This window comes from Telopea speciosissima, chromosome 11 (assembly GCF_018873765.1).
Source record: "Telopea speciosissima isolate NSW1024214 ecotype Mountain lineage chromosome 11, Tspe_v1, whole genome shotgun sequence".
Taxonomy (NCBI): Eukaryota; Viridiplantae; Streptophyta; class Magnoliopsida; order Proteales; family Proteaceae; genus Telopea; species Telopea speciosissima.
In genome coordinates, this window is record NC_057926.1 from 43,552,594 (window position 1) to 43,578,452 (window position 25,859).

General features: G+C 42.3%; 1 protein-coding gene across 2 annotated transcripts in view; it reads right to left on the minus strand.

The window, feature by feature from the left end:
- The window catches only part of LOC122645932 (lysine-specific demethylase JMJ25-like), a 65,925-nt gene that overhangs the window by 25,017 nt on the left and 15,049 nt on the right, over window positions 1–25,859 (minus strand). For both annotated transcript variants that reach the window (XM_043839348.1, XM_043839347.1), the window contains exon 6: window positions 18,837–19,166. In XM_043839348.1, the coding sequence (XP_043695283.1) occupies window positions 18,837–19,166 (330 nt within the window). The remainder of the gene's footprint in view (window positions 1–18,836; window positions 19,167–25,859) is intronic.

Here is a 25,859-nt window from a genome sequence, read left to right on the forward strand (position 1 = left end):
GAGAGAGAGATTGAAGGGTACATGTAAGATAACCTAGAGGGAGTGAATAGGTTATCACTAGTGGAATGCGTTCCTTTTTAAAATTGCTTCGATTATGCTAGAATTATGCAATATAACAATTCACAAAATAAATAACATATATGCACAATAGAGGGAGACGCAACATTTTGTAGTGGTTCAACTTCAAAAGTCTACATCCACTCTTCTCAACCTTCAGAGAATTCTACAAGTATTCCCTTTCAGTACAATAGGTGGAGAAGAACTTATACTACCTAAGTTCGGTCTAGGCTAATGCCAACAACTTGCTCATCTAGAGTTGAACCAACCCAACAGCAAACAATAACAATTACAATAGAAAAGATAAGAGTTATCTAGGCAAGGAGTGTGACAGGTACTCCTTGCAAGTGTGAAAAATTGAACCAACTCAACAACAAACAATAACAATTACAATAGAAAAGATAAGAGTAATGATGCCACTGGCAATTGTAATGATGCCAAAGGCCATAGGCTCAACCCCCTAACTAGGTCAGACGGGAATGCCAAATGGGGGGAGAGAGAGAGATTGAAGGGTACATGTAAGATAACCTAGAGGGAGTGAATAGGTTATCACTAGTGGAATGCGTTCCTTTTTAAAATTGCTTCGATTATGCTAGAATTATGCAATATAACAATTCACAAAATAAATAACATATATGCACAATAGAGGGAGACGCAACATTTTGTAGTGGTTCAACTTCAAAAGTCTACATCCACTCTTCTCAACCTTCAGAGAATTCTACAAGTATTCCCTTTCAGTACAATAGGTGGGGAAGAACTTATACTACCTAAGTTCGGTCTAGGCTAATGCCAACAACTTGCTCATCTAGAGTTGAATCAACCCAACAGCAAACAATAACAATTACAATAGAAAAGATAAGAGTTATCTAGGCAAGGAGTGTGACAGGTACTCCTTGCAAGTGTGAAAAATTGAACCAACTCAACAACAAACAATAACAATTACAATAGAAAAGATAAGAGTAATCCAGGCAAAGAGTGTGACAGGTACTCCTTGCAAGTGTGAAAAATGATATGGAATGAATGCACAATGAAAGACATCCTTTTAGAACTCCTCTTGATGATGTAGAATTCAAGGAAAGAAAAGTCTTGAATGCTTGAGTCAACCTTGATTGGGCTTGACAAAGACCTCTTGACTCAAGCACAATGGAGGCCTTGAAATTGACATTTTCACTCTCAATAGAGTTCTTTTTTGGACTGTAGTAAATGGTAAAAAGGCTGACAATGTCAGTATTTATAGACCTTATTAAATGCTCTAAAAGACATGTGATTTTAGCTCCAAAGGATATAAAACAGCTATATTTTTAACCTACCGGTCGACCTGCAGATTGGAGAATATGACTGTTATAGAAAATAAGACCGTTGGAGACATTACTGGCTCTGCCGGTCGATGTCCGGTCGACCGACAGATCGATCGGTAGGATCCGGTAGACCAGAGCATATCTGTCGGTTCGTACCAGCAGCCAACTGACTCTTCCGCTCGAAAAATCCTATTTTACCAGTCGACCGGTGGATCGACCGGCAGGTTTTCTGGCTAGTTTAGGCAGTCAGTCTATGTGGTTTTATTTTGACTCCTTTCCAACTTATATTAAGGTCAATGAAAGATCATTGAGAGCCTCCTAAGATCTCTAAAGAATGCATGACTAATGTGTGCAAATGCAGAGTACATTATAAAATTGTGTTCTAAGTGCACACGGGCATCTTCATGACTTCTTTGCTTTGTGAGTGCTTGTACTTGAATTCTTCAAGAGATGTTCTTCAATCTTCCATCTTCAATCTTCAATTTAATCCTTTATGTAAGTGGCCAAGATCTTCGAAGTCCTTTCTTGAGCTTTAATTGTCCGAGGCTTGGCTACTGTTATCGTGAAGTGTATAAGGCTCAGTATTAGTGCCTTACACTAATACCGAGATATGTGAGGAGGGTATTTATGTCTAGGTGCTTTATGCTTTTTATTTCTTATGTTTCCTGTTTACCCTTAAGTAAATATATAATGAAGTATTGAGGGAGATTACACATATCGTGTAACTCCCAAGTTGCACACCTCCCTATCTTCTTCCTCTCTCGTTTCTCCTCCTTCTTTTCTTCTTATTATTGACTTGGTATTAGAGCTATAGGCACTGTTACAGCTCTTGGTGGATCACTTCTTCTCTTTTCTACAGCTTACAATTGAAGATTGAAGTGGGTATTGGAGCTTGAAGGCTAGCGGTTTCTTCCTTTTTCTGTTTGAAGGGGTGCAGCACCCTATGCTGTATTTTGGGGCCTTTTAGAGACTAGTTCATGGTATAAATTAAGAAATAAGTCTCTTTTTGTGTTTGTGGATGTGTTTGGTGGCATTGGATGGAGTGAAGATTGCATTGAAGGCTGAAGCATAGAGTCGGCAGCAATTGTCAGGGTTTTGAGATCGATTTTTCAAGGAAGAAAAATTGATTTTTTTCACAGGGCTTTGAGATCGATTTTTGGGCTGTTTCCTGACTTGGCTGGAATTTTGGAGTGTGCTGCCCCTTTTTCGAAGGATATTTATCAGCTTTTTTTGGTTGTGAATCATCTCTTATTGCAACCGATTTTTGTCAGGGTTTTGGGCGAAGACGGTTTTTGTCAGGGTTTTTGGAGGATCGATTTTTCAGAATTTTTATTCTTCTTTCTTCACTTAATCCATTTGGTAGTAAATTATGGCTGATGGTTCCAAGTCTATGGTGACTGAAGTTTTCTCTTCTTCCTCCAATCGTATCACTGAAAAGAAATTGGAGGGACTCACCAACTTTCAACAATGGAAGAAAATTGTTAAGTTGGTATTGACGGGACATGATCAGCAAGATCACCTGTTTAAACTTAAGCCTGATGATGACCCATCATGGGATACAGTTGATGCTCGAATCATGCGACAAATGTTGAATTCCATGGAGCACCAAATTGACGATTTGGACACACACATTGATATGGTTAAGGAGTTGTGGGAGTATCGTAATGTTTTGTATTCTGGACAAAACAACATTTCTCGCATTTATGACTTTTCCCAAGAGTTCTATAGGGTTGATAGAAAGGGTCATCCTTTGACCCAGTATTTTGCTGATTTTAAGAGGATGTATGAGTTAACGTTTAACCATGGATCGATACAAGTATTATGGCAGATTTACAGCAAGGGAAGAGGAAGAAGAGAAGAGAAGAGACGCGAAGAAGAAGAGAAGGGTTTGGAGAGAATTGTGAGTTAAAGAGGGAACTCTCCTAACTCCTATATTTACTTCAATAATAACTTCTTAGGAATTACATAGGACTCCCTAAAGAGTTAAAAGATAAATAGAGAATAAAAAGTAAAATTACAACCCTATGGCCTATTATAGAAATAGAGACAAATATACCCCTAACACATAAACTCTAACACTCCCACTCAAGCTGGAGAATAAATGTCATACATTCCCAACTTGCATAGAAGAGTACTGAATTGGTTAGGGATAAGGCCCTTAGTGAAGATGTCTGCCAGTTGATCACCAGTCTGCACAAATGGAATATAAATGCAACCAATCTAGCTTCTCTTTGATGAAGTACATATTAACTTCAACGTGCTTTGCTAGATCATGCTGAACAAGGTTATGAGCAATACTTCTAGCAGCCTTGTTATCACAGTAAAGCCGCATAAGTCCCTCACAGTCAAACCCCAATTCTTGAACCAATCGCCTCAACCATAGAAGTTCACACACCCCATGAGCCATGGCTCTAAATTCAGGCTCTGCACTGGATCTGACTACAACTGGTTGTTTCTTACTCCTCCAGGTAACAAGGTTACCACCCATAAGGGTATAGTAACCGGAAGTAAATCGTCTACAGAAATAGAACCAGCCCAATCCGCATCAGTGTAGTCCTCTATAGAAGGCCTTTTCCTGGAGAGGATTTTAAGTACCGGATGATGCGATAGACAACATCAAGGTGTCCACTTTTGGGAGCATGCATGAACTGACTCACCACTTCAATTGCATAACTGATGTCTGGCCGAATCAAGGAAAGGTAGATCAATTTACCAACCAGCCTCTGGTATTTCCTTGCATCTACAAGAGGAGAACCACAGTCTTCACTAAGTTTGTGATTCAGATCAATTGGGTAGTTGGCTGGTTTACATCCCAACATTCCTGTCTCTTTCAATAGATCCAGCACAAACTTCCGCTGGCAAATGTTGATGCCGTTTCTTGCTCTTGATACTTCAATCCCCAAGAAATATTTCAAAAGTCCAAGATCCTTGATTTCAAACTGTTTAACCAGGTAAGATTTTATCCTCTTCATCTCATCTTCGTCATTCCCAGTCACAACAATATCATCAACATAAACAAGGTGTGGTCAGCCTGACTCTGGGAATATCCATTCCTTAGAATGGCCTATCGAAACCTCTCAAACCAAGCTTTGGGTGATTGTTTGAGACCATAAAGTGCCTTTTTGAGGAGACACACTTTCCCTTCTGCTGAAGGAGACTTGAAATCAGGTGAAGATTGCATATACACCTCCTCTTCTAGATCACCATGAAGAAAAGCATTCTTCACATCTAACTGATACAATAGCTATTCTTTGTTGGCTGCCACTGATAGAAGGACTCTGATTGAGTTATGCTTGGCCACAGGAGCAAAAGTCTCTTGGTAATCGATACCATAAACATGATTGTACCCCTTGGCTACCAATCGAGCCTTGAATCTGTTCACTGTACCATATGATCGGCACTTGATTGTATAGACCCAACACCATGTACCATTCTTCTCAAGAGCACTCATTTCCTCAAACATAGCCTTCTTCCATGTTGGGTCAGATATAGCCTCAGTGAGATTCTTAGTAATAGTGGCAGAGGAGAGAGCAGTGGTAAAAGCAAGACCTGTGGGGGAGATATCATCATAGGAAATAAACTGAGCAATAGGATTAGTGCAAGCTCTTTTTCCCTTTCTAGTAGCAATTGGGAGATCTAAATTAGAAGGAGGATCACCTGACTGAGGAGGATGAAGCTCAGGATCTAGATCCAAAGAGGGCTCTTGGCAGGTCTTCTTTCCTTTACTCTGTAAGCATTCACTTTTTTGTAGTGAAGGTGGTAATCCTTCTCATGACCAGAACCACTTGCAACATCAGCCCCTTCTGTAGATTTACCAATGTCAAACAGAAGTGGGAAAGTAGACAAAGGTGGGAGGAAAGGGATATCAACATCCTCTTCATTCCCTCTATGCTCCCCTGAAGAGGATGCTGATGAGAAGGAGTGAAGAAGGGTATAGACTCAAAGAAAGTGACATCTTTGGAGAGGAAGCTCATTCGGGAATCGAGATGATAGCACTTATACCCCTTGGTAGAAGACGAATAACCATGAAAGAGGCACTTGAGGGCCTTGGGATCAAGCTTCGTCCTAGCCGATTTATTGACGTGGACATAACAGACACACCCAAATACCTTGGGAGGAAGAGGAAAGGCAGATGTCAGAGGAAGCAGCGCCCCCAGAGGGGATTTGAAGCCAAGTAGCAGAGTTGGCATCCGATTGATGAGAAAGGCAGCAACAAGGAGTGCATCAGCCCAAAAAGTCTTGGAAACATGCATACTAAAAAGAAGACCTCTAGTGACCTCCAACAGATGGCGGTTTTTCCTTTCAGCCACTCCATTATGTTGAGGTGTATCAACACATGCAAATTGGTGGATAATACCATGATCAATAAAGAACTGTTGGAGCCCCCCATACATGTACTCCACCCTTTTATTGGAGCGGACTATCTAGATGTGGGTACCAAATTGAGTAAAAATTAACTGATAGAAATTCTTGAAAGCATCATAAACATCACTTTTGTTTCATTAAAAAGGTCCAAGTGCATTGGTAGACTTGAATGTATCCGCTCGGTCCTCCAAGCTACCTACATCTACTGGACTGGTATCTTTAGCATCCCTAACTCCACCATCAAGGCCATTGAGCACATCCTCTGCGCCTTCCTTTGGAAGGGTAGTGACACCCCCAGATTTCTCCACCCAGTCAGTTGGAAGTCTATCTGCCTCCCTAAATCCGAGGGTGGTCTCGGCCTCCGCCGCATCCGTGACTCCAATACGGCGGGCATCCTTAAGCTCCTCTAGAGAATCTCTTCCCGCTAGGATTCTATCTGGGTTTCTTGGGTCCATTCTCATCTCCTTATATCTGACTCCATCTGGACTGTCTCCATCCCTGCTAACTCCTCTTGGATTTGGCGTAAGATCCTCTCCCTCCGCCCCCTCGCACTTCATGATATCTCCTCTTCCATTGCTGAAAGCAACTCCACCTCTCTCTGGCTCGATCCTTGGCACCCTTCAGGGATCCTCTATAATCTTCTGGGCCCCAGAGCCATCTATTCCTCTGGCCTCCTCAAGGCTGCCCCTGTCTCCTCCCTCATCTCCTCTGGTTCTTGGACCCCTCACCCCTCCCTTAACCCATACATCATCTCTCAGATCTGCCCTTCCCCTGTTGCTGCAAAACTCCTACCCTCGCGCGGATAAGGTCATCTGGCTCCCCTCCCCCAATGGTCTCTTCTCCTCCTTTTCTGCCTGGAACCACTCCATAGACCCGAGCCCCTCTGTCCCCTGGCACAACTTAGTCTGGTTCAAAGGCCACATACCCCGCCATAGCCTAACTGTTTGGAGAGCCCACAGACTTTGCCTGCCTACCCAAGCCTTCCTCATTTACCACACTATCCCAGCACCCCTCTCTTGCAACCTTTGTTGGATCAACCATGAAGATATCCCTCATCTCTTCTTTGACTGCCCCTTCAACTCCACCATATGGAAAAAGGCCATGTCCTCCATCTGGCCGCGTAGCAGAAGGATCTGGAGTTTTGACCGTGAATGGCTTTGGTTGCTCAAGACTTTTTCTGGGAACTCCATTTGTGACACTATCGGGAAGCTAGTTTTTAGTGCTGCTATTCACCATATCTGGATGGAAAGGAACCTCAGGAGATGGACTTCCAACTCTAGACCGTTTGATGTGATTTGGAAAGGCATCTCCTTCGATGTGTCCTTCAAGCTCAGCTGTATCCGTCAGAGGCACTCCACGGACAACCCTAGGAACAGGCATATTTTGACTTTTTAGGGCCTTGATGCTACCCTTTTACGGTCTTCCTCCTCTGTATAGGCTAGTTGATCGCCCCCCCCCCCTTTTTTTTTTCTCTCTCTCTCCCTCCCCCTCTTATTTTTCTTCTTCTCCCTCTTGTATATTGATTCTTTTGGTTCTCTCTTCCCTGCCTCCTCTTGGGGTTCGGTAATATACTTATTTACCAAAAAAAAAGGTCCAAGTGTTTTGGGAGTAATCATCAACAAATGAAACAAAATAACAATATCCAAACAAAGAGGTAGTGGGAGTAAGTCCTCAAACATCAGAATGCACAATATGAAAAGGAACAGTGGATCTATTACCATGATAGGGATAAGAAGTGCGACAGTGTTTAGCAAAAATACATGGTTCACATTGAAAAACATAAGAAGAAGAAAAGGAAGCAAACAAGTGAGGCAACTGTTTCCTCATAACAACAAAAGATGGGTGGCCTAAACGTTGATGCCAAAGCATCACAGAATCCACAATACTCCTATCAGTCTGGTCACAAACATAGGATTGAGCAGCAAGTAAAACAGATGGTTAGGGCTCAAGAACGTAGAGTCCTTTCTCCTCACGTCCACTGCTAATAACCCTCTTCGTCACCAAATTCTGAACGACACAATGAGAAGCAAAGAAAGTGACACAACAGTTCAAAGGCTTGGTTAAATGATTGACAGACAACAGGTTAGTGGCAAAATTAGGCACATGAAGTACAGAATCAAGAGAAAGGGAAGAAGTAACTCGAACATTGGCCTTACCAGAGATAGAGGAAAGATAACCATCGGCAACTCTAACCATATATTTACCGGAACAAATAGAATAAGAGTCATAACACTGAGACATACCAGTCATATGATCTATGGCACCAGAGTCAACTACCCAAGTGGGAGCAGATGTAGAGGCCTGCAAAGCTGAGTCTGAGTCGAACGCTGCAAGAGCAGTAGAAGAATGGCCGAGTCGGGACATCATCCGACGTAGTGCTGCAATATCCTTTCTGGAAAGAGAATCAGGATCAATCTGTGGTCCAGGTGACTCAGTATCAAATGTCACAGAGTGGGCTCTAGCTACCCCAATCCTACCTCCTCGGGTACCAGGTGATCCACCATATCCACTAGGGGGCAACCCATGAAGAGCCCAACACCTATCCTTAGTGTGCCCCAACTTTCCACAATGATCACATTTAAATCTGTCTCGACCTCTCCCTCCACCTTTCTGGTCGCGATGGGAACTAAAAACAAGAGCAGCTCTCTCCAGTGAGGGTTCAGTGTCCATGGATCCTCTTCTAGTCTCCTCACTCTACAAGTAGCTACACACTTCATCCAGTGATGGGAGAGGAGACCTCTCTAAGATCTACATGCAAAGTGGCTCAATCTCTAAGTTAAGACCACCAAGTAGAATAAGAATCCTTTCCTATTCTTCTTTCCTATGAGCCTTGGCCTCGTCCTCAGAATTGGATAGTTGGAGATTACCGTAGTGATTATATTCCTCCCACAAGCTAATAACAGTGTTATAGTAGTCAGATATGCTCCGATCACCCTGTTTCATATGGATGATTTTTTGCAGGATCTGATACACCTTGGCTGATTCACCAATTCTATCATAAACTTTGGAAGCACTGTCCCAAATATCCTTCGCAGTTTCCTTACTCATAAACCTCCTACCGATCTCAGGTTTCATTGAGAATATCAGCCAGGTCATAAGAGTGGAGTTCTAAGTCTCCCACTTTAGATAATCTGAATTAGTAAGAGCAGGCGCCTTGATGGAGCTAGTAATATACCCCCAACTTTCCCCTACTGCGCAAGGACAATTTCACCGAACAAGACCAATCCAAGTAATTGGTACTGTCGAGTTTCACAATAGAAAGTTAGGTGTTGAGGTGATCAAAGACAGCCATGAAGGGGAGAGTTCCACTTGAGCTGCCACTAGTAGCTGTAAATTCACCTAGAGGGGGGGTGAATAGGTGAAGCTAGCAGAAATAAAACAATTGATAAAACAAAGCAAATAAATTGCGAAAGTAACACAATTGTTTTATAGTGGTTTGGCGAATTATGCCTACGTCCACTCCTCTCACCTTAGAGAGAATTCCACTAAAAAGAATCTTGAGAATGAGCAAGAGAACTCGTACAACTCTTGATTAGGAGCAAGAGGCCTCACACCACCAACTACTCTTGATTGATGAGCAAGAGGACTCAATACTTTTAACTACTCATGATTTCGAACAAGAGGACTCACAACATATAATAAAGAGAACTTTACTAAGTAAGGATTACCTCAACCTTAGTGAATGTGTAGCTAACTTCCACTTTGAAGCTTCAATGCCAAGTGAATATAATTAGCTAAAGAGAAAAGTGAACTTGAATGCTTTGATGAATGAATGCTTCAACACTTTGAATGTTCAAGTTCGAATGCCTTTGCGATGCTTTTGATTAGTCTTAATTGATTGTAATTAGTCCAAATGAGCTTACCTATTTATAGGCAAAGGTGCTCAAAGCATCTAAGGTTCATTGCCATTTTAGGATATAATTCAGTCCTAATTCGGTATGCCGTTTTCCAATTCGGTATGCCGGATCATGGAATCTATCCGTTGTCAAACGGCTAATTCCCAACAGACATATCTGATTCGGTATGCCGGATTCTCAATTCGGTGTGCCGGATCAGGTGTAGCACATTCCGATTGCTCTTTATGAGCAAACCCTGAGATTGCAAACAAACAGGTCAATATGGATTCGGCATGCCAGATTAGGATTCGGTATGCCGGATCAGCTAATTTTGCTGAAAATGGCTAAGTCCATGTTTGGACAAGTGTGGGGCCATTAGCTTAGGTCAGGTCCATGTAAAAACACCTCCTAGGGTCACTCTACATGCATGCGTGAGTGTGTGCATTACAAATGGACTTAAACTTTAACTACATCTTAATACAAAAAACATTCAACACATGCTTATAAAAACTCTTGTAGTTGATATGCTTGATCATGGTCTTTGAACATAGTCCGTCTCTCAGTCTTTTTCTTCACACCATACTTTAATACTTTGTCTAGGTTCAATAATGTTGTGAAAGCTCCCCCTTACTTGATGCTTATTTCTTGTAAGGTCTCTATACAGTAAAACACAAGTTAGTTCAACTAACTTTATTTGTTATCATCAAAACCATATAAGGTGATGTGTGGATTTTACCCCAACAGTAGCTCCCAATGGCCCGCTAACTACAAAGTCATTTCCAGTCATGGTGGAAGAAAAAGCAGAAAACATTCAATGTAGTCTTGCACTTGCACAAGTGGGGAGCAACCTCAAACCAACCACAAGAAAACAATCCAGCAAACAAACAAAGGGGAGTAAAAAACTCTACCCAATCACAAGGAAGCAGTCAAGTAAACAGTCCAGCCAACAACCAAAAGGGAATACTTGAAAAAACTCATAATCAACACTCACAAAGCATTTCGGTTCCACTCCATAATAGCATAGTACTAAAACTCGTTTCGGCTCAGTCGAGATTTCAAGAATTTCGAGTATCTCGGTCGAGTCGAAACGAAATGCAACATCGAATTGAAAAATGCAATATTTCGAATGTTTCGGAAATTTCGGTCATCTCGTTTCGGAAATTTCAGAAATCTCGGTAATTTTGGTCATCACGTTTTGGAAATTTCGGAAATCTCGGTCATTTTTGGCATTTTACACCCACAAAAAAATACCATATTTCGACGAAATTTCGGTATCTCGGAAATTTCGGTCAGACCGAAACAAACGAGATTTAGTACTATGCATAATAGTCAAGTGCATTTAAATAGGTGATACTACCAAGCAATAGGAACCATTCCTCCCATTACAGCCAAGAAAAGAAGAATAAATATAAAAAACAGATTCTGCTGATACCTGGGAAGCACCAAAGGATCAAGCTATGCTCCTCAATCGAAGAGATTCATCAATAAGGCTGTTGGGGGTCTGAAGTAGGACCCTTAGGCGATCCAAATGGTTCAGGTCTCATTCCAAGTGGTGAAGAGATGAGAGAGAGATGAGCAGAATGCTCTACTGGTGGCGGTAATGCTCTGTTCTGCTGCTAGGGCTTCAAATACATTCCACAAGCTAGATAGCTCCCTCCAGTGCTGTTGGGTTGAAGGAAATTACTTCAAAGAATGTAGTATATTTGGTGTTTCACATAATACAGCCCCAAATGGAACCCTCTACCTTACTAGGGTTCCAAAAAGAGGTGAAGAAGAACAATCTAGACTTAGTCAACTCTCAAACCAGTGAATAATAAGCTTTGATACCAAGTTAATGTTTAAGCATGGATCGATACAAGTATTATGGCAGATTTACAGCAAGAAGAGGAAGAAGAGAAGAGGAAGAAGAGAAGGGTTTGGAGAGAATCGTGAGTTAGAGAGGGAACACTCCTAACTCCTATATTTACTTCACTAATAACTTCTTAGGAATTACATAGGACTCCCTAAGGAGTTAAAAGATAAAAAGAGAATAAAAAGTAAAATTACAACTCTATGGCTTATAATAGAAATAGAGACAAATATACCCCTAACACATAAACTCTAACAGTATGAGGAGTTAAATTCCTTACTTCCTATTATTTCTTATGTGGAACAAATGCAAAGTCAGCGGGAGCAACTTGCCGTCATGAGCTTTTTGGGAGGACTTGGGAAGGAGTTTGATTCAGTACATTCCCAAATTCTTGGTAGTGACAAAATAGCCACATTGTCTGAGGCTTTTTCCCGGGTTTTACGTGTCTCTCGTGAGAGCACTACTGTTGTTGATAATTCGGCTTAGGCTTCCTTTCCTCCCAACCGTGGTCCCAATAGTAGGGCTGGTATTGGTGGTAATAATGATCGTGGTCGTGGTCGTGGGGCTGGTTCTAGCAAACCACCTATCTTGGGTACTTTACTGATGGTTCAGGATTGTTGAGGACTTGTCACCATTGTGGTCGTCCAAGACATATCCAACGTTTTTGTTGGAAACTTCATGGCTAACCATCTTAGCAACAGTTTGCCAATTCTACTACCACTATTGAGTCTACAGTTTCTGCATCTCCACAGCCTAAGGGTAAGACCGTGAAGATGTCTGATGAAGAATATGCCTGTTTCACCCAGTTTCAGATTTCTCAATTAGCCCAGCCTCCAACTGCCACCTTTGTTCAGACAGGTAATGCTATTGCTTGTATTTCGACTGCTACTCCTCGTCCTTGGATCATTGATTCAAGAGCTTCGGATCACATTACTGGTGTTTCAGTACTAGTGTTTCAGGTATTCTTTCTTCCTTCCAAAAATCTTCGTCTAGTGTTACTTTAGCTAATGGTTCCTTAGCAAACGTAACTGGTACTGGTACTGTTCATGTTACACCTTCTTTATCTTTGTCTTATGTTCTCTCTTTGCCTGATTTCCCTTTCAATCTTTTATCTGTTAACCGGTTTACCAAATCCAATAATTGTTCTATAACCTTTTTCTCGGACTCTTGCATACTGCAGGATCTTACGACGAAGAAGATGATTGGTAGAGGTCGTGAGTCGAGGGGGTTTTACATACTTGAGGACACTTCATCTAAGGCGTGCATCGATATGGCGTCACCCCCCCTGTTCATTGTCATTTGGGTCGTCCTTCGTTGGCAAGTTTAAAGCTTCCGGATAGTCGCTTTCGATCACTTTCTAGTTTAAATTGTGAGTCATGTAAGTTTGGGAAACTTCATCGAGTGAGTTACCCTCCTAGAGTCAATAAACGGTCTGACCAACCTTTTTCTTTAGTTCATTCAGATGGTTGGGATCCATGTCTTGTCACTTCTACTTTGGGTTTTCGTTACTTTGTTACTTTTGTTGATGACTACTCCAGGGTTACCTGTCTTTATTTAATGAAAGATTGTTCTGAGTTATTTTCCATCTTTTGTGCTTTTGTGAATGAGATAAATAATCAGTTTCAAACTCCTTTGCGTATTCTTCGTAGCGATAACGCTAAGGAATATTTTTCTGCCCCTTTTGCTGAATTTATGGTTCAACGTGGCATTATTCACCAGTCCTCTTACACTTACACCCCACAACAAAATGGTGTAGCTAAGAAGAAGAATAGACATTTAATGGAAGTTACTCGTTCTCTTTTATTTGAGATGAAAGTAGCTAAATCCTTCTTATGTTTTAGGTGGTGGTATTCCCTTTTCTTTGTTGTTTCCTTCCATGCAATTGTTTGTTTTACCACCACGAGTATTTGGAAGTGTTTGTTTTATTCGTGATCATTGTTCGAGTGTTTCCAAGATGGATCCCAAGGCTCTCAAGTGTATGTTTGTTGGTAATTCTCGCACTCAAAAAGGTTATCGTCGTTATTCTTTTGAGTTGCAAAAATATTTTGTTACAGCTGATGTTTGTTTCTTTGAGTCTACTCCTTATGATGGTTCGTCTTTTACTGTGTCCGACTTCGATGATGATCTCCCTGTTTCCATTGTTCAGTCTATTGTTCACTATGTTCCGCAGGCTACCTCATCACCGGCACCTCCACCTGTTGTGTTTCAACGTCACCAATGGAAAGTATGGGCTCCCCCCCCTCCTACGAATTCTGCCCCATCTACTTCTTCACCGGTAGATCCTGCAATAGGTAAAACTCCTCCTTTGGAACCTCCTTCTGATCTTGATATTCCTATTGCTCATCGTAAGGATGTTCGGGCTTGTACCCAACACCCCATTTCTAACTTTGTTCCCTATGCTGGTTTATCTTCCACCTTTCATTCTTGTTTACAAACCATCCTGTCCCTAAATCTGTCGCAGAGGTATTGTCTAGTCCTGGTTGGAAGGCTACTATGAATGAGGAATTGTTGGCATTGGAGGAAAATCAGACTTGGGATCTTGTTCCCTTACCCTCAGGTAAATCTGCTATTGGATGTCGGTGGATGTATGTGGTGAAAGCGAACCCTGATGTATCCTTGGCTCGTTCGAAGGCCCATCTTGTGGCAAAGGGCTATGCCCAAGTATATGGTGTTGATTACTTGGATACGTTTTCTACTGTGGCAAAGCTTACTTCTGTTCCCATTTTGATTTCTCTTGCTACTACTTACCATTGGCCTTTGTATCAACTACATGTCAAGAATGTGTTTTTGCATGGGGATTTGAATGAAGTTTATATAGAGCAACCTTCTAGGTTTGTTGCTCAGGGGGAGTTTGGCTCGGTGTGTAAGTTAAAGAAGTCTCTATATGGACTGAAACAGTTCCCTAGGGCTTAGTTCGGCAGGTTTACTAAAGTTGTGTTAGAGTTTGGGCTGACAAGGTGTGGTATTGATCAATCTCTGTTTTTTCGCCACCCTGGTGCGGGAAAAATATTTCTTGTTTATGTAGATGATATAGTCATAACAGGAGATGATGTTTCCGGTAATGAAGGTTTGAAGGTACACTTGCAGTAAAAATTTCAGACCAAGGATCCGGGAAGGTTGAAATATATTTTGGGTGTGGAAGTTGCTCAGTCGAAGAAAGGAATGTTGCTCTCACAGCGAAAATATGTTCTTGATCTTCTTTCAGAGACAGGAATGTTGGGTTCTAAACCTCTAGATACTCCTATGGATCCCAATTTGAAGCTTACTGCTGATGATGGTGATGTCTTGTCTGATCTTGAGAAGTACCGGAGGCTTGTTGGGAAGTTAAATTACCTCAGAGTGACTTGGCATGATATAGCCTTTCATATCAGTGTGGTGAGTCAGTTCTTGTCTGCTCCTCGGACATCTCATTGGAAGGCTGTTATGCATGTTTTACACTATCTTAAAAAGGCTCCTAGACGTGGTCTTCTCTACAATGATCATGGCCATGGGCGGATAGAGGGTTTTTCAGATGGTGATTAGGTAGGGTCTCTAGTTGATAGGAGGTTTACTACGGGTTATTGTGTGTTTGTTGGAGGGAATTTGGTGTCCTGGAAGAGCAAGAAACAGACCGTTGTTGCTTGATCCAGTGCAGACTCACAGTACAGGGCTATGGCACATGCTACTTGTGAGTTATTGTGGGTGAAACAGTTATTGGCTGAACTTGGCTTTGTTGATGATTCTCCAATGAAATTGTGGTGTGACAACCAAGCTGCAGTCCATATTGCTTCAAATCCGGTGTTTCATGAAAGGACGAAACACATTGAAGTTGACTGTCATTTTGTTCGAGAGAAGCTACAAGAAGGGTTGATTTCTCTTAGTCATGTCCGTACAGGAGAACAACTTGCAGATGTGTTCACAAAGTCTTTGGGGAGTGCAAGAGTGGATTATATTTGTAACAAGCTGGGCATGATTAATATCTATGCTCCAGCTTGAGGGGGACTGTTATCGTGAAATGTATAAGGCTTGGTATTAGTGTAAGGATATGTGAGGACCGTCTTTATGTCTAGGTTCTTTATTCTTTTTATTTCTTATGTTTCCTGTTTTACCCTTTAGTGAATATATAATGAAGTATTGAGGGAGATTACACATATCGTGTAACTCCCAAGTTGCACACCTCCATATCTGCTTCCTCTCTCATTTCTCCTCCTTCTTCTTCTTTTCTTCTTATTATTGACAGCTACTACAATTGATCACTCACATAAACATTACTATATTCATGTGTTTGTTATCATCAAAACAATTATGTGGAGAGGAACATTTCCCAACAGTACAGGAAAGGGGCGGTGTAAAGGGAGTGAAATGCCGGTGGCAGGGAGAAGGAGAGGGGGGCAGGGAGAGGGTTAACTGGAACCGGGAAGGGAAGGGAGCCGGAGAAGAAGGGGAGAGGGAGAGGGAGAGGGAGAGGAAGGGAAAATTACAGAAAATACTCATTTAGTATTAAAGTGAAAAATATAATGATGGGTAAAAGAGGAAAATATTTTGTTCAAAAGTCTGTTGTAACCACCTTGGTTATAAACAGATTCTGCCCTTTTTTATTGCATTCACCAAACAACTAATAATAAACAGGAACTTTTAAAAGATAATAATTTACGAAAATCAAAAAATGTACAGAAGCTGCACTAAACATAGCCTTAATAAATATTTCAATTTCATAGTTAAGTTATCGAATGTATATTATTTATGTCTTCTTCTTTTTTTTTCTTTTTTCTTTTTTGCTTTTTTAACCCGAATATTACCTGGGACCCGGGCTAGCCCCTAAGCTTTTATTAAAAACAAATCAAATAATAAAGAATACAGGGGGGGACATTCCGCCTTACCCCAACCCACGACATGAAGAAGACCCTCCACTCAAAAAACCTGACCCTCCCTTACAAGAGCTAGAAACTAGCTTTAAAACCGTAGGACCGGCAACCCAGCCTTGTCCTCCCGAAGAATGGCCTGGAATCGTCCCAAAGGGATGTCCCCAGGTAGAAACCTAGCCGAAGTCTCTGTGTCACACACCAGATTGGCCAACCAGTCAACGGCTCTATTGCTTTCCCGAAAGGCAAAAGAAACACAGGCCCGTGTGGCAACCATTAACCCCTGGATATCCATATAGTAATACCATCCTCTCCACAGACTACACCTCTTCACGTTAAATACCTTTACAATTGCCTCTGAGTCACAATTCACCACCACATCCCTAAAGCCCATCTCCTCACACACCTTCAGCCCTTCCCTTAAAGCCCTCAATTCCCCCAGAGAATTCGTGCAAGGGCCATAAAAGTTAGAGAAAGCAGCCAGGACCTCCCCTTGTCGGTTCCTAACAATCCCTCCCCCGCCAACCAAGCCAGGATTACCACGACAAGCGCCATCCACATTCAGCTTAACCAAGAAAAAAGGGGGGCACCAGTACACCGGGATAGGGCGCTTAATCCTGGGGGCAGTTACCGACAAACCAAGACACTACAAGACTAACCCATCTCTGGCAGACCCGTGAGTGCCTACCTTGGCCGGATAGTGTAGTTCCCTCACCCAAGCTTTAATGCGTTCAATTATGGAGGTAGCTGTCCGCCTCTTCTCGTCGTGTCTTCTGTTGTTCCTTTCCTTCCACAGCTCCCAGATGATCAAAGATGGCACAATCCCAGTAACATAGGCACTGAGGCAATGGCCCCCCGCCAGGCCCTGCCAAAGCAACACCCTACTCCTTGCATTCTGGGAGGGGAGCTGGGCAATGTCAAACACTCAGGAGAAGTAGTCCCAAACTCTGGTCGTTGTGCCTCCAGCAACAAGGCAATGATCCGTCGTCTCTCTCCGCGGCCTACCACAACAAACACACTTGGATACCAGTGGGATGCCCAATGACATCAAGGAGTCATCAGTGGGTATCTTCCCATTCAACAGCTGCCACGAGAATAAACCCACTTTCACCGGGAGTGATTGGTTCCAGATCCACTTAGCATAAGGCACCGATGGTGCACCACCCCGCACCTCCTTCCAAACAGCCTTGGTAGAGAACAAGCCATTGCTAGAGAGTGTCCAAACCAACACGTCCTCTCTATCCGACAAGAAGAAAGAGCCTGACGAAATACACTCTCTAATGGCATCAGAATCTATGCTGTCCAGCACTTCCTGCCTCCAGGACCCATCCTCCCAATGGCATCCTTCACCCGCAGCCCCAACTCAACCACAAGCCCATTATCCACTGTGTCGATAAGTGGGCCAAACCCCGTCCAATTATCCAGCCAAAAGAAAATGTTATGTCTTATTGTCCTCACTTCTAGATATTCTTAACTGTTAGTAGAAATATATCTTTCGGGGATAGAAGGTTATATAACACCATTGGAGCAAAAAAGCATATTTCTAAGAAGGATCTGGTTATCCTACAATGACGTTAAGGAAAAAAATTCCCTGATGAACACCAAGATCTGCCAGTGGCAGGTCAGATGGGGCCAAAATTTATGGACAGGAAGACCCCCAAGGTGCCCTACTCATATCCCAAATTTTGACCAATCCAAACCTGCCAAATGGCAAAATAAGTAATTAAAAAATCTGGGAGTACCAAAAGGGTGCATGGACAAACACAGAAGGGTATGGCATTAGATGAGAGGGTAAAGGACTGAATTTGAGGCTGAAATTTGACTTATGTACTAGTCAAACCATTCACTAGGTATCCAACAGTCAGATTTGCCATGTCACTCTTCCACATGGCAAAACTAGGTAAACCCGTTAAGAATTCCTAAAAAACTTTTTTGCTTTTATTAATAACCGTCTTTTTCCAGAAAATGGAAACAATGTGGCCAAGTGTTTGCATAGACCCGGCCAAACAACACAATTGTCGGGAACACACTATACCACTGCATTTGGAAAGGATAAATTACTGAATCGCTCCTGCAAAGGAATATAATGATCCTCTCCCAATTGGTTGGGTTTCTCACTGTTCATACGTTATGGGATGGATATACCAGAAATCCAGTAAACCAACCAGGTTAAAACCAAGGAAATACAGAGAAAGAACAAAGGAGAATGAAGCTAAACAGAAATTGGAAAAGCCTCCTGTCTCACAGATAACAAAATTGGAATTGAAACTTGTAGCCAGGTCGGTACCACCAAGGAGATCCAAATGCCTAAAAATAACATGGCAAAGTATCTTACACTAATTAATCTATTCACCTTTTAGCCAATCTATTCCTTATCTTAAATCTGACCATTCAAGCAAAACTGATATGATGATTAAGATCATCAAAGGGAGTTGACTTTGGCTTACTAGATTACCTAGTCAATAATATATTTGAATCGATGGACAAGATAGAAAAAACAGTCACTTTCTACCCTCGGATCCCAATGGAAATTCAACACCAGAAAAGATACATAAATAAGCCATCAGAAACAAATAGAAACCAACCATACCGCATCAGACATGTCACAATGAAGTTTGGTCACTGAGTCTCCACGGCCTAGCTCTTCAGGAAATCCATAAGCAATATATGTCTTTGGCCCAAGATCTGGCTTCAAAGACTTCTTGGGCAATTTTACAGCGAGATTAAGAATGCCATCGTTGGGATGCGTGTATTCTTGAAATGGCAAGGCACTGACAAATTCAGCACAATGCCTTGGTAACCGCATCTCAAATAACTCAGAGGGAGGCCAGTCTTTCAGTTTCAAAATCTGAGGCCACAAGTTGGTGTGGCTTCGACCCTCTGAGTATCCCATAAAAAATCTGTGAATGTTGATCTCAGCCTGCATTTTTTCATAAGAGTTAATAAACAAATGATATGACAAAACAGGCTGTAACTCTTAAAATTTAAAATTGTCAACATTCTATATCCTAAACGCTTGGGCATGTGAACCCCATGAATCAAATGCCCACAAATTTATTGTGAGATACATACATTTTATTCAAGCATAATACTAAAGCTGCTGGTTGAGATAAATTTTACGTAGTTTTTACCTATATTAGCTTCTTCATACACATAATTTCTACATTGAATAAAGATTTGAAAAGAAATATAATTTCTAAATTGATTCTATCATATAAGAAAATTTATGCTTTCTAGTACTTTGGACAATGGTTAGTATAAGATATATAATTCAATCCATGGAGAATCAGCCAGAAGTTAATTCCAGATGGCTCTAGTTCAATCAGGAATCTTGCTGACTACCTTCTCCAATCTGCCACCCACAACCTCAATTTTTAAGATCCTTAAGAAAGTTGTTAAAACCATTGAGAGGATAATAAGAAATTACTTCAGGGAATCAAGAAAAGGAAAAGAGATTGACTAATCAGCTGGGAGACAATCTGCCTCTAGAGGGAAGGTCAAAGGCATACAAATAACCCTCTTCTAGCCAACTGGCTTTAGAGGACTAGAGGGTCCAACAGGAAAACAATCCCTAGAGGACTAGAGGGTCTAACAGGAAAACAATCCCTGTGCCAAGTGAAATTAGGCCAGAGTATGTCTATTAACCTAAGATTCGGACAATGTCAATCAAATTAGGCCAGAGTAGACGGGCGGGACATCGTTGTCGACCAATAGTGTTACTCTCAGATGCCATAGGAAGGTAGAAAGCAAATCATCCTGTCCCAAAAATGGACACGATTGAGGTTTTCAGCAAGCCTGTAGTGGGAAGAAGCCCCACTGGAAGACTTCTTCTCCTATGCTGGCGTGCTGAGTGTTGTATTGTTCATTCTCTTTCAGATATTAAATGGACCTAGAGTTTAGGAAACCATCCAAAACCACCAAGGATTTTCGGAAGTTTACTCCCAAGATCTGTCAGGCCAAGAGTGTCTGAATTATAGGTAGTGACATTTTTTTTTCCATGATTATTATTTTATGTAAATCAAAATGATTGAAACGGATAACCAGTTGTGTATAGCTTCTCTCATATATTGTATTGCAAGTTGTATCCTGATATCAGGTTGTAAGTTCTTCCATTCTTTCTAACAAATATCTTGGAAATAGATGAATTGAATGCTCCTTGGCCTTCTTCTGCGGAAGGCCTTGTGGAAGATCCAAGCCCTTTCAAAATATTAGGTTGGGAAATCAATTACAAAAACATAATGAGCAATGACTTGTGATAATTAGCATAGGAGGTAGACCAGATGCCGCAGCCTTCCTCATGTGTCTCACATGTAAAGATGATGGGGAATTAAATACAAATCTTTTCTTTATTGCTCTTTTGCCACGAGAGTTTGATGCCATTTCCTGGCTACAGTATGAATGAGATTGCAACTCCCAGTAAATTAGTTTGTCTAGTGTTCCCTTGGCATTTGGCCCATTGGGAGAAGGGGCAATTTCTTTAGCTATCCATAATGCTTCTTTCTGGTGCTAGAAGGACTATTATGTGAGGATGTACCAGACTAATACCACCAAAACCAGCACTGGAGAGGGAAACTCAACCCATTGAGTGGTGACTCAAGCTTGGGATTTCTGACTGATTTCCTTCTCCATAATGGATAACTGATAATTTTCTCCAGTACAAAGTCTCATTTGGAAACCCAGCCGCTGGTTTGGTAGTGGGAAAGAAGAACCAGTGCATTTTCACTTTCAAAGGGAGACAGACTTGACTTTAGACTTATAAACATTCCAGCAGAGAAGGAACGCAGAAAAAGCAAACCAGCAGCAAGTCAGATGGGAAACAAACTAAGAAGTTAGAGAAAGGAGAGTCGAGTGGAACCAAATTGTTAGCACTTCCTTAAGAGTTGATCAAGACTGACAGAGAAAGTGGCCTCATGTTGGCCCTAGTCATTAAAGAGTTCACTCCTTCACCTGAAACTAATGCTCCTAAGCCCATTTGGGAATCACTTTGTGATTTTGCTAATCTTGTACCAGAAAAGCTTCCAGACCAGTCGCCCGCGATGCGAGATAATAAGCATTAGGCCATCAACTTAGTGCTTTGATTGGTGCTTCCTAATTAACCCACTTACCATGTCAGCCTACTGAACACACCAAGTTGAAACAACAAGTAAATGAATTGTTGAAAAAGGGCTTCCTCCGAGAGAGCATGAATCCGTGTGCAGTGCCAGCCTTGTTGACACTTAAGGACGGGTCATGGCATATTGCATCAAGTCAAGCAACCAATAAAATCACTGTGAAGTACAGATTTCCAATTCCTCAACCTGACATGTTGGACATGTTAGCTAGAGCTAAATCTTTTCGAAGAATGATCCCAAGAGCGGGTACCATCAGATATGTATCCATTTCGATGCCGAGTGGAAGACAGTATTTAAAACACAAGAACTGTTGTACAAGTGAAATGTCATGTAGTTCAGACTCACCAACTGTTCAGGAATTACTTAGTTTGTTTTCGGTGATAACTAATAGTTATAGTGTCTCCATAGGAAAAGGGGCTTGCTTATCTTGGTATATGTATCCTTATTCAGTTTGTTTGTAAGTATGCAAGATGGTGAGTTTTCCAATGGTTCCATGGTTGGTCAAGTATCTCGGCCTTCCATCTAAGGCAGCAAGCAGCAACTCAACTTTAATCATGAACCTTGTGTAAGTCCAAAGCAAATAGGAGATGTTCTATGGATCAACAGGTTCAGAGGATTACTCATCAAAGACCACAAGAAGACTTCTCTAAACGTAGGATTTTATCTTGTCGTTGTACATCATGTAAATCCTACGTAAGGTGATTCTCACATTGGACACTTAAGAGTTAAGACACCATAACCAAAATACCTGAAATGAACCTTTTTGGCATAGCTTGACTCAGGGTTCTTTTCATACTTTGCCCTGGGAGACCTTAACTTGTTTAGGTGGTTTTTTACTTAGAAGGCATGCTCATGTTGGTTACATTTTAAGAAGTCAAAAATATCATTTGAACACAGCCCTTTAAGAGCTGCCGATAGGTGTGTCCCGAGAGCCCTCAGGATTGCCAGTCTGCGTAACCGGCCAACAGGTTATAACCAGTAGGAAGGACCCAAGAGGGTGCTTGCACAGCTATTTGTGCAAGCGGTCGGAACTCGTCCACCAGTCGATCACAGGCCTAGGCACCGGCTTGCCAGCAACGGTCAAAAAATGGCCATATTTCACCAACAGTCACTTTGAAGCGGCTGGCCAACTAGTTAAATCAGTTGGTCGGTTGGGCTGTTATTTGCCCATTAGACCATGTTTTGACCATGAATTTTGAGCCCCATTGAAGTGCTATTTAAGGAGGACAGGACTAAAGCTTCCCCAGCTTTGCCACATATCATCCCCCCCGCCGAGCGCTGGCTCTGATACCAATATTCAGAGTGTTCATATTCATTGCGGAACTTTCTTGTTTTACAACCTGAGCAGACGAGCTGCTTAAATAGACAAACAGACTAAATACAAACAAACTAAACCAAGGTTACTAACCAAGGTTACTTTAAGACTTTAGGACAAACCACAGTTACTTTAAGACTTTAAGACAAACCATAGTTACTTTAAGACTTTACAAACCAACTCTGCTGACAAAAGCAATTACAGGACAAATAGGAAAAGACAAGACGGGAAAACCGATAATGACAGGCACTAGTCTGTGTCGAAGTCGGTGTCACTGGTGTAAGGGATGAACATGTCCAATGCATGGTCCACTTGAACTCGGTGTTCGCTCATGATTATTGAATGCCAGGTCTTTGTAATTCATTGTTGACGTCCCAAGCTGTACGGGTACTACGGAGAAGGCAAGCTGGTAGGGTTGCAGGATCAACATGGTTGTAGGAGCACATGGTGGTCATGAAGGTGTACCATCGTTCTTTGTGAGCCTCGGAATCAGCACGGTGAACAAAGAGGTCTTCAGTACTGGTGCCATGGAGAGAGAAGGTCGGATCATAGGCAATAAGATTGTGATCCAGGATGGGAGGTGTGACCAAGTGATGATGGATGAAATCAGGTGGTCGATGGAAAATATAGGTGACGAAGGGGTCGTCATCAAGAGCAGAGAGGGACAGTAGCCATTGAGGTATGGGAGCAAAGAGGCAGAGAAAACGGGCTAAACACTGAGGTCTTTGGAGACGAAAGTAAATAGTGCCAATAAGGTTAGAGAAGACGGTGGAGACTGTACTCAGATAGTGATAGAGAGTATGACGGTTGAAGGTGAGAGCAACTGTGTGAACAGCAAGAAGGTGCCAGAAGAACACGACACATTCTTTATCGAAGAGAGCCAGGTTGATGGTGAAAGGAGTAAGGAAAGGGAAATCTGGGTGACAGACTACCCAATCATACTGAAGGCCATTATTATGGACCATAGAGATAAGAACGGACTGGTAGGTAGAGATGCTATTGGTCCTGAGAGTACGGAGGGAAATATTACTGAAGAGGGATGCTGGAAGAGCCGGTAAGAGTTCAAGGAGTGGGTCAGGTGGATCAAGTTGTGATGGAGCTGAAGAAGATGAGGAAGCTCCAGGGGTGAGGGGCATGCAAAGGACAGGGATGGAAGAAGATAATGGTAGATTCTTCCTGGTCCTAGAGAGGAAATCTGCAAGGACATTATCTTTGCCTTTGATGTGGCGAACCTTGAAAGACCATTATGAGAACCACTGTGCCCATCGTAGTAGCTGAGATTCAGGGAGCTGCTTTTGCTTGAACTGTAACATCTTTGGGAAAGCGGTCATATCCATCTCGATCTGGAATGTATGGCCAATAAGGAAGAACTGGAATTTCTCAATTCCACGACGGACTGCAAGAATCTCTTTAAATGTGGAGTGGTAGTGTTGTTCGGCTAGTTTGAACATACCACTACGGTATCCGCATACACGTCGTAACTTGTCTGGAGATTCTTCAAGTAGAACTGCACCCCATTGGGTATCACTGGCATCGGACTGTACAATACGAAGTCCTGTAGATGGGATGTGTAGAGTTGGTAATGATCGGGCCAGGGCTTTGGATCTTTGATCGCCTGGGTATAACAAAGGACCAGGGTGGTGCATCCTTTCGAGGAGTCGGTGAAGATGATGCGTGAATCGGACCTGGTGTGGTAAGAACTCGGTCATATAATTGATGATGCCGAGGAACTGCTGCAACTCTTGCCGAGTGAAGGGGCCATCTGAGAAGTCGAGGAGGGAGCGGCCAATATGTGGTCATGTAGCTGGAATTGTCCTTTAAATATAGTAACACCGAGAAAGTCGATAGTGTCGATTACGAACTTCCATTTTTGTGGGTGAGAGCATTATACCATAGGCTATGGTGATGTCTGAAGATTGAAGTAGAAGAGCATGATCTTCTCTGTAGCGGAGAAGAGGAGTATGTCGTCTATATAGATCAAAGCATGTTCTTGAATGGGAGCATAAACCTGTAGCATAGCTTGTTGGAACAGGGAAGGAGCCACCTTGAGACAAAGGGAGAAGCGTCCACTGGAAGTGTCCACGGAATACAGAATCCGGTTTTGGACTGTCATCGGATGAATTCCAAGCTGCCAAAATCCTGCTTTGAGATCAAACTTGTTGAATATCTTCGCCTTGGAAAGTTGAAGTAAAAGGGCAGGCCTTGTAGGTAATGGGAATTTGTCGTCGCCAGAAATGCATTGAGGGGTGATAGTTGATTACAAGCTTGAGTTTGCCACGCTCATTCAGCTCTTTTGTTCACATAGAAGGCCACAAGCAGGGGAAGATGTCTTCTCTATAAGGCCTTGTGCTTAGGAGGGCAACTTTTGTCGTCTTATGGTGAGATGTTCGAGCCATACAGTGGCGAGCTTTGGTAGGATTTGCATCCTCATTCTTTTTGAAAGGGAGACGGATGAAGAACTTCTGGTTCTGCCAGAGGGGATGATCACACTTGGTAAGGAAGTCTGCATGATTCTCAGCACCACAGCGGAGGAACAATTGTGCTTTAACATCTGCAATAGGAGTGATTAGTAGCAAATTAGGAACAGTTGTCAAGGAATGAAATGCTTCTTGTGGCGAGACCATGTATACTCCATCGGAGGTGGGGTAACCGACAAAGGATGTCAAAACCAATAAGGGCATCACGGCCGGGAAGAGAGGATCCTAGAGGTGTATGCATAAGGTAAGAGAGGGAAATATTTGGAAACGGATAGGGTGTTTGGAGATGAGGTTGACCGAAAAGGTTTGACCATCGGCTGCAGTGAAGAACTGCTTGTGAGGTTTCCAACAATCCGAAGGAAGGATATGGGGAGCTAATATGGTTGTGGAATAACCTGTATCAAAGTAGCCAATAACTTTGATAGGACGGTCCCATATGGTAGGATATATGGAGAGGCTAGCTTGAGGAAGTGGGGTCTTGGTGATGGCAAAAGCTGGTGACTTAGGAGGGTTAGGAGAGGACAAAGGAGAGGCTATCGGGTAGATGGGGTCAAATCCATCGGACTCGGAGTCGGGTGAGGAAGAGGTATCTAAGCCTTTTCCTTCTTCTTCGTCTTCCCAATTTTCAAGGACAAACAGTAAGTCCGGGGAGAAGTCATCATCGACAGAGTAGAGGGATTCAACATCTGCATCTGGATCATCAGTGATGG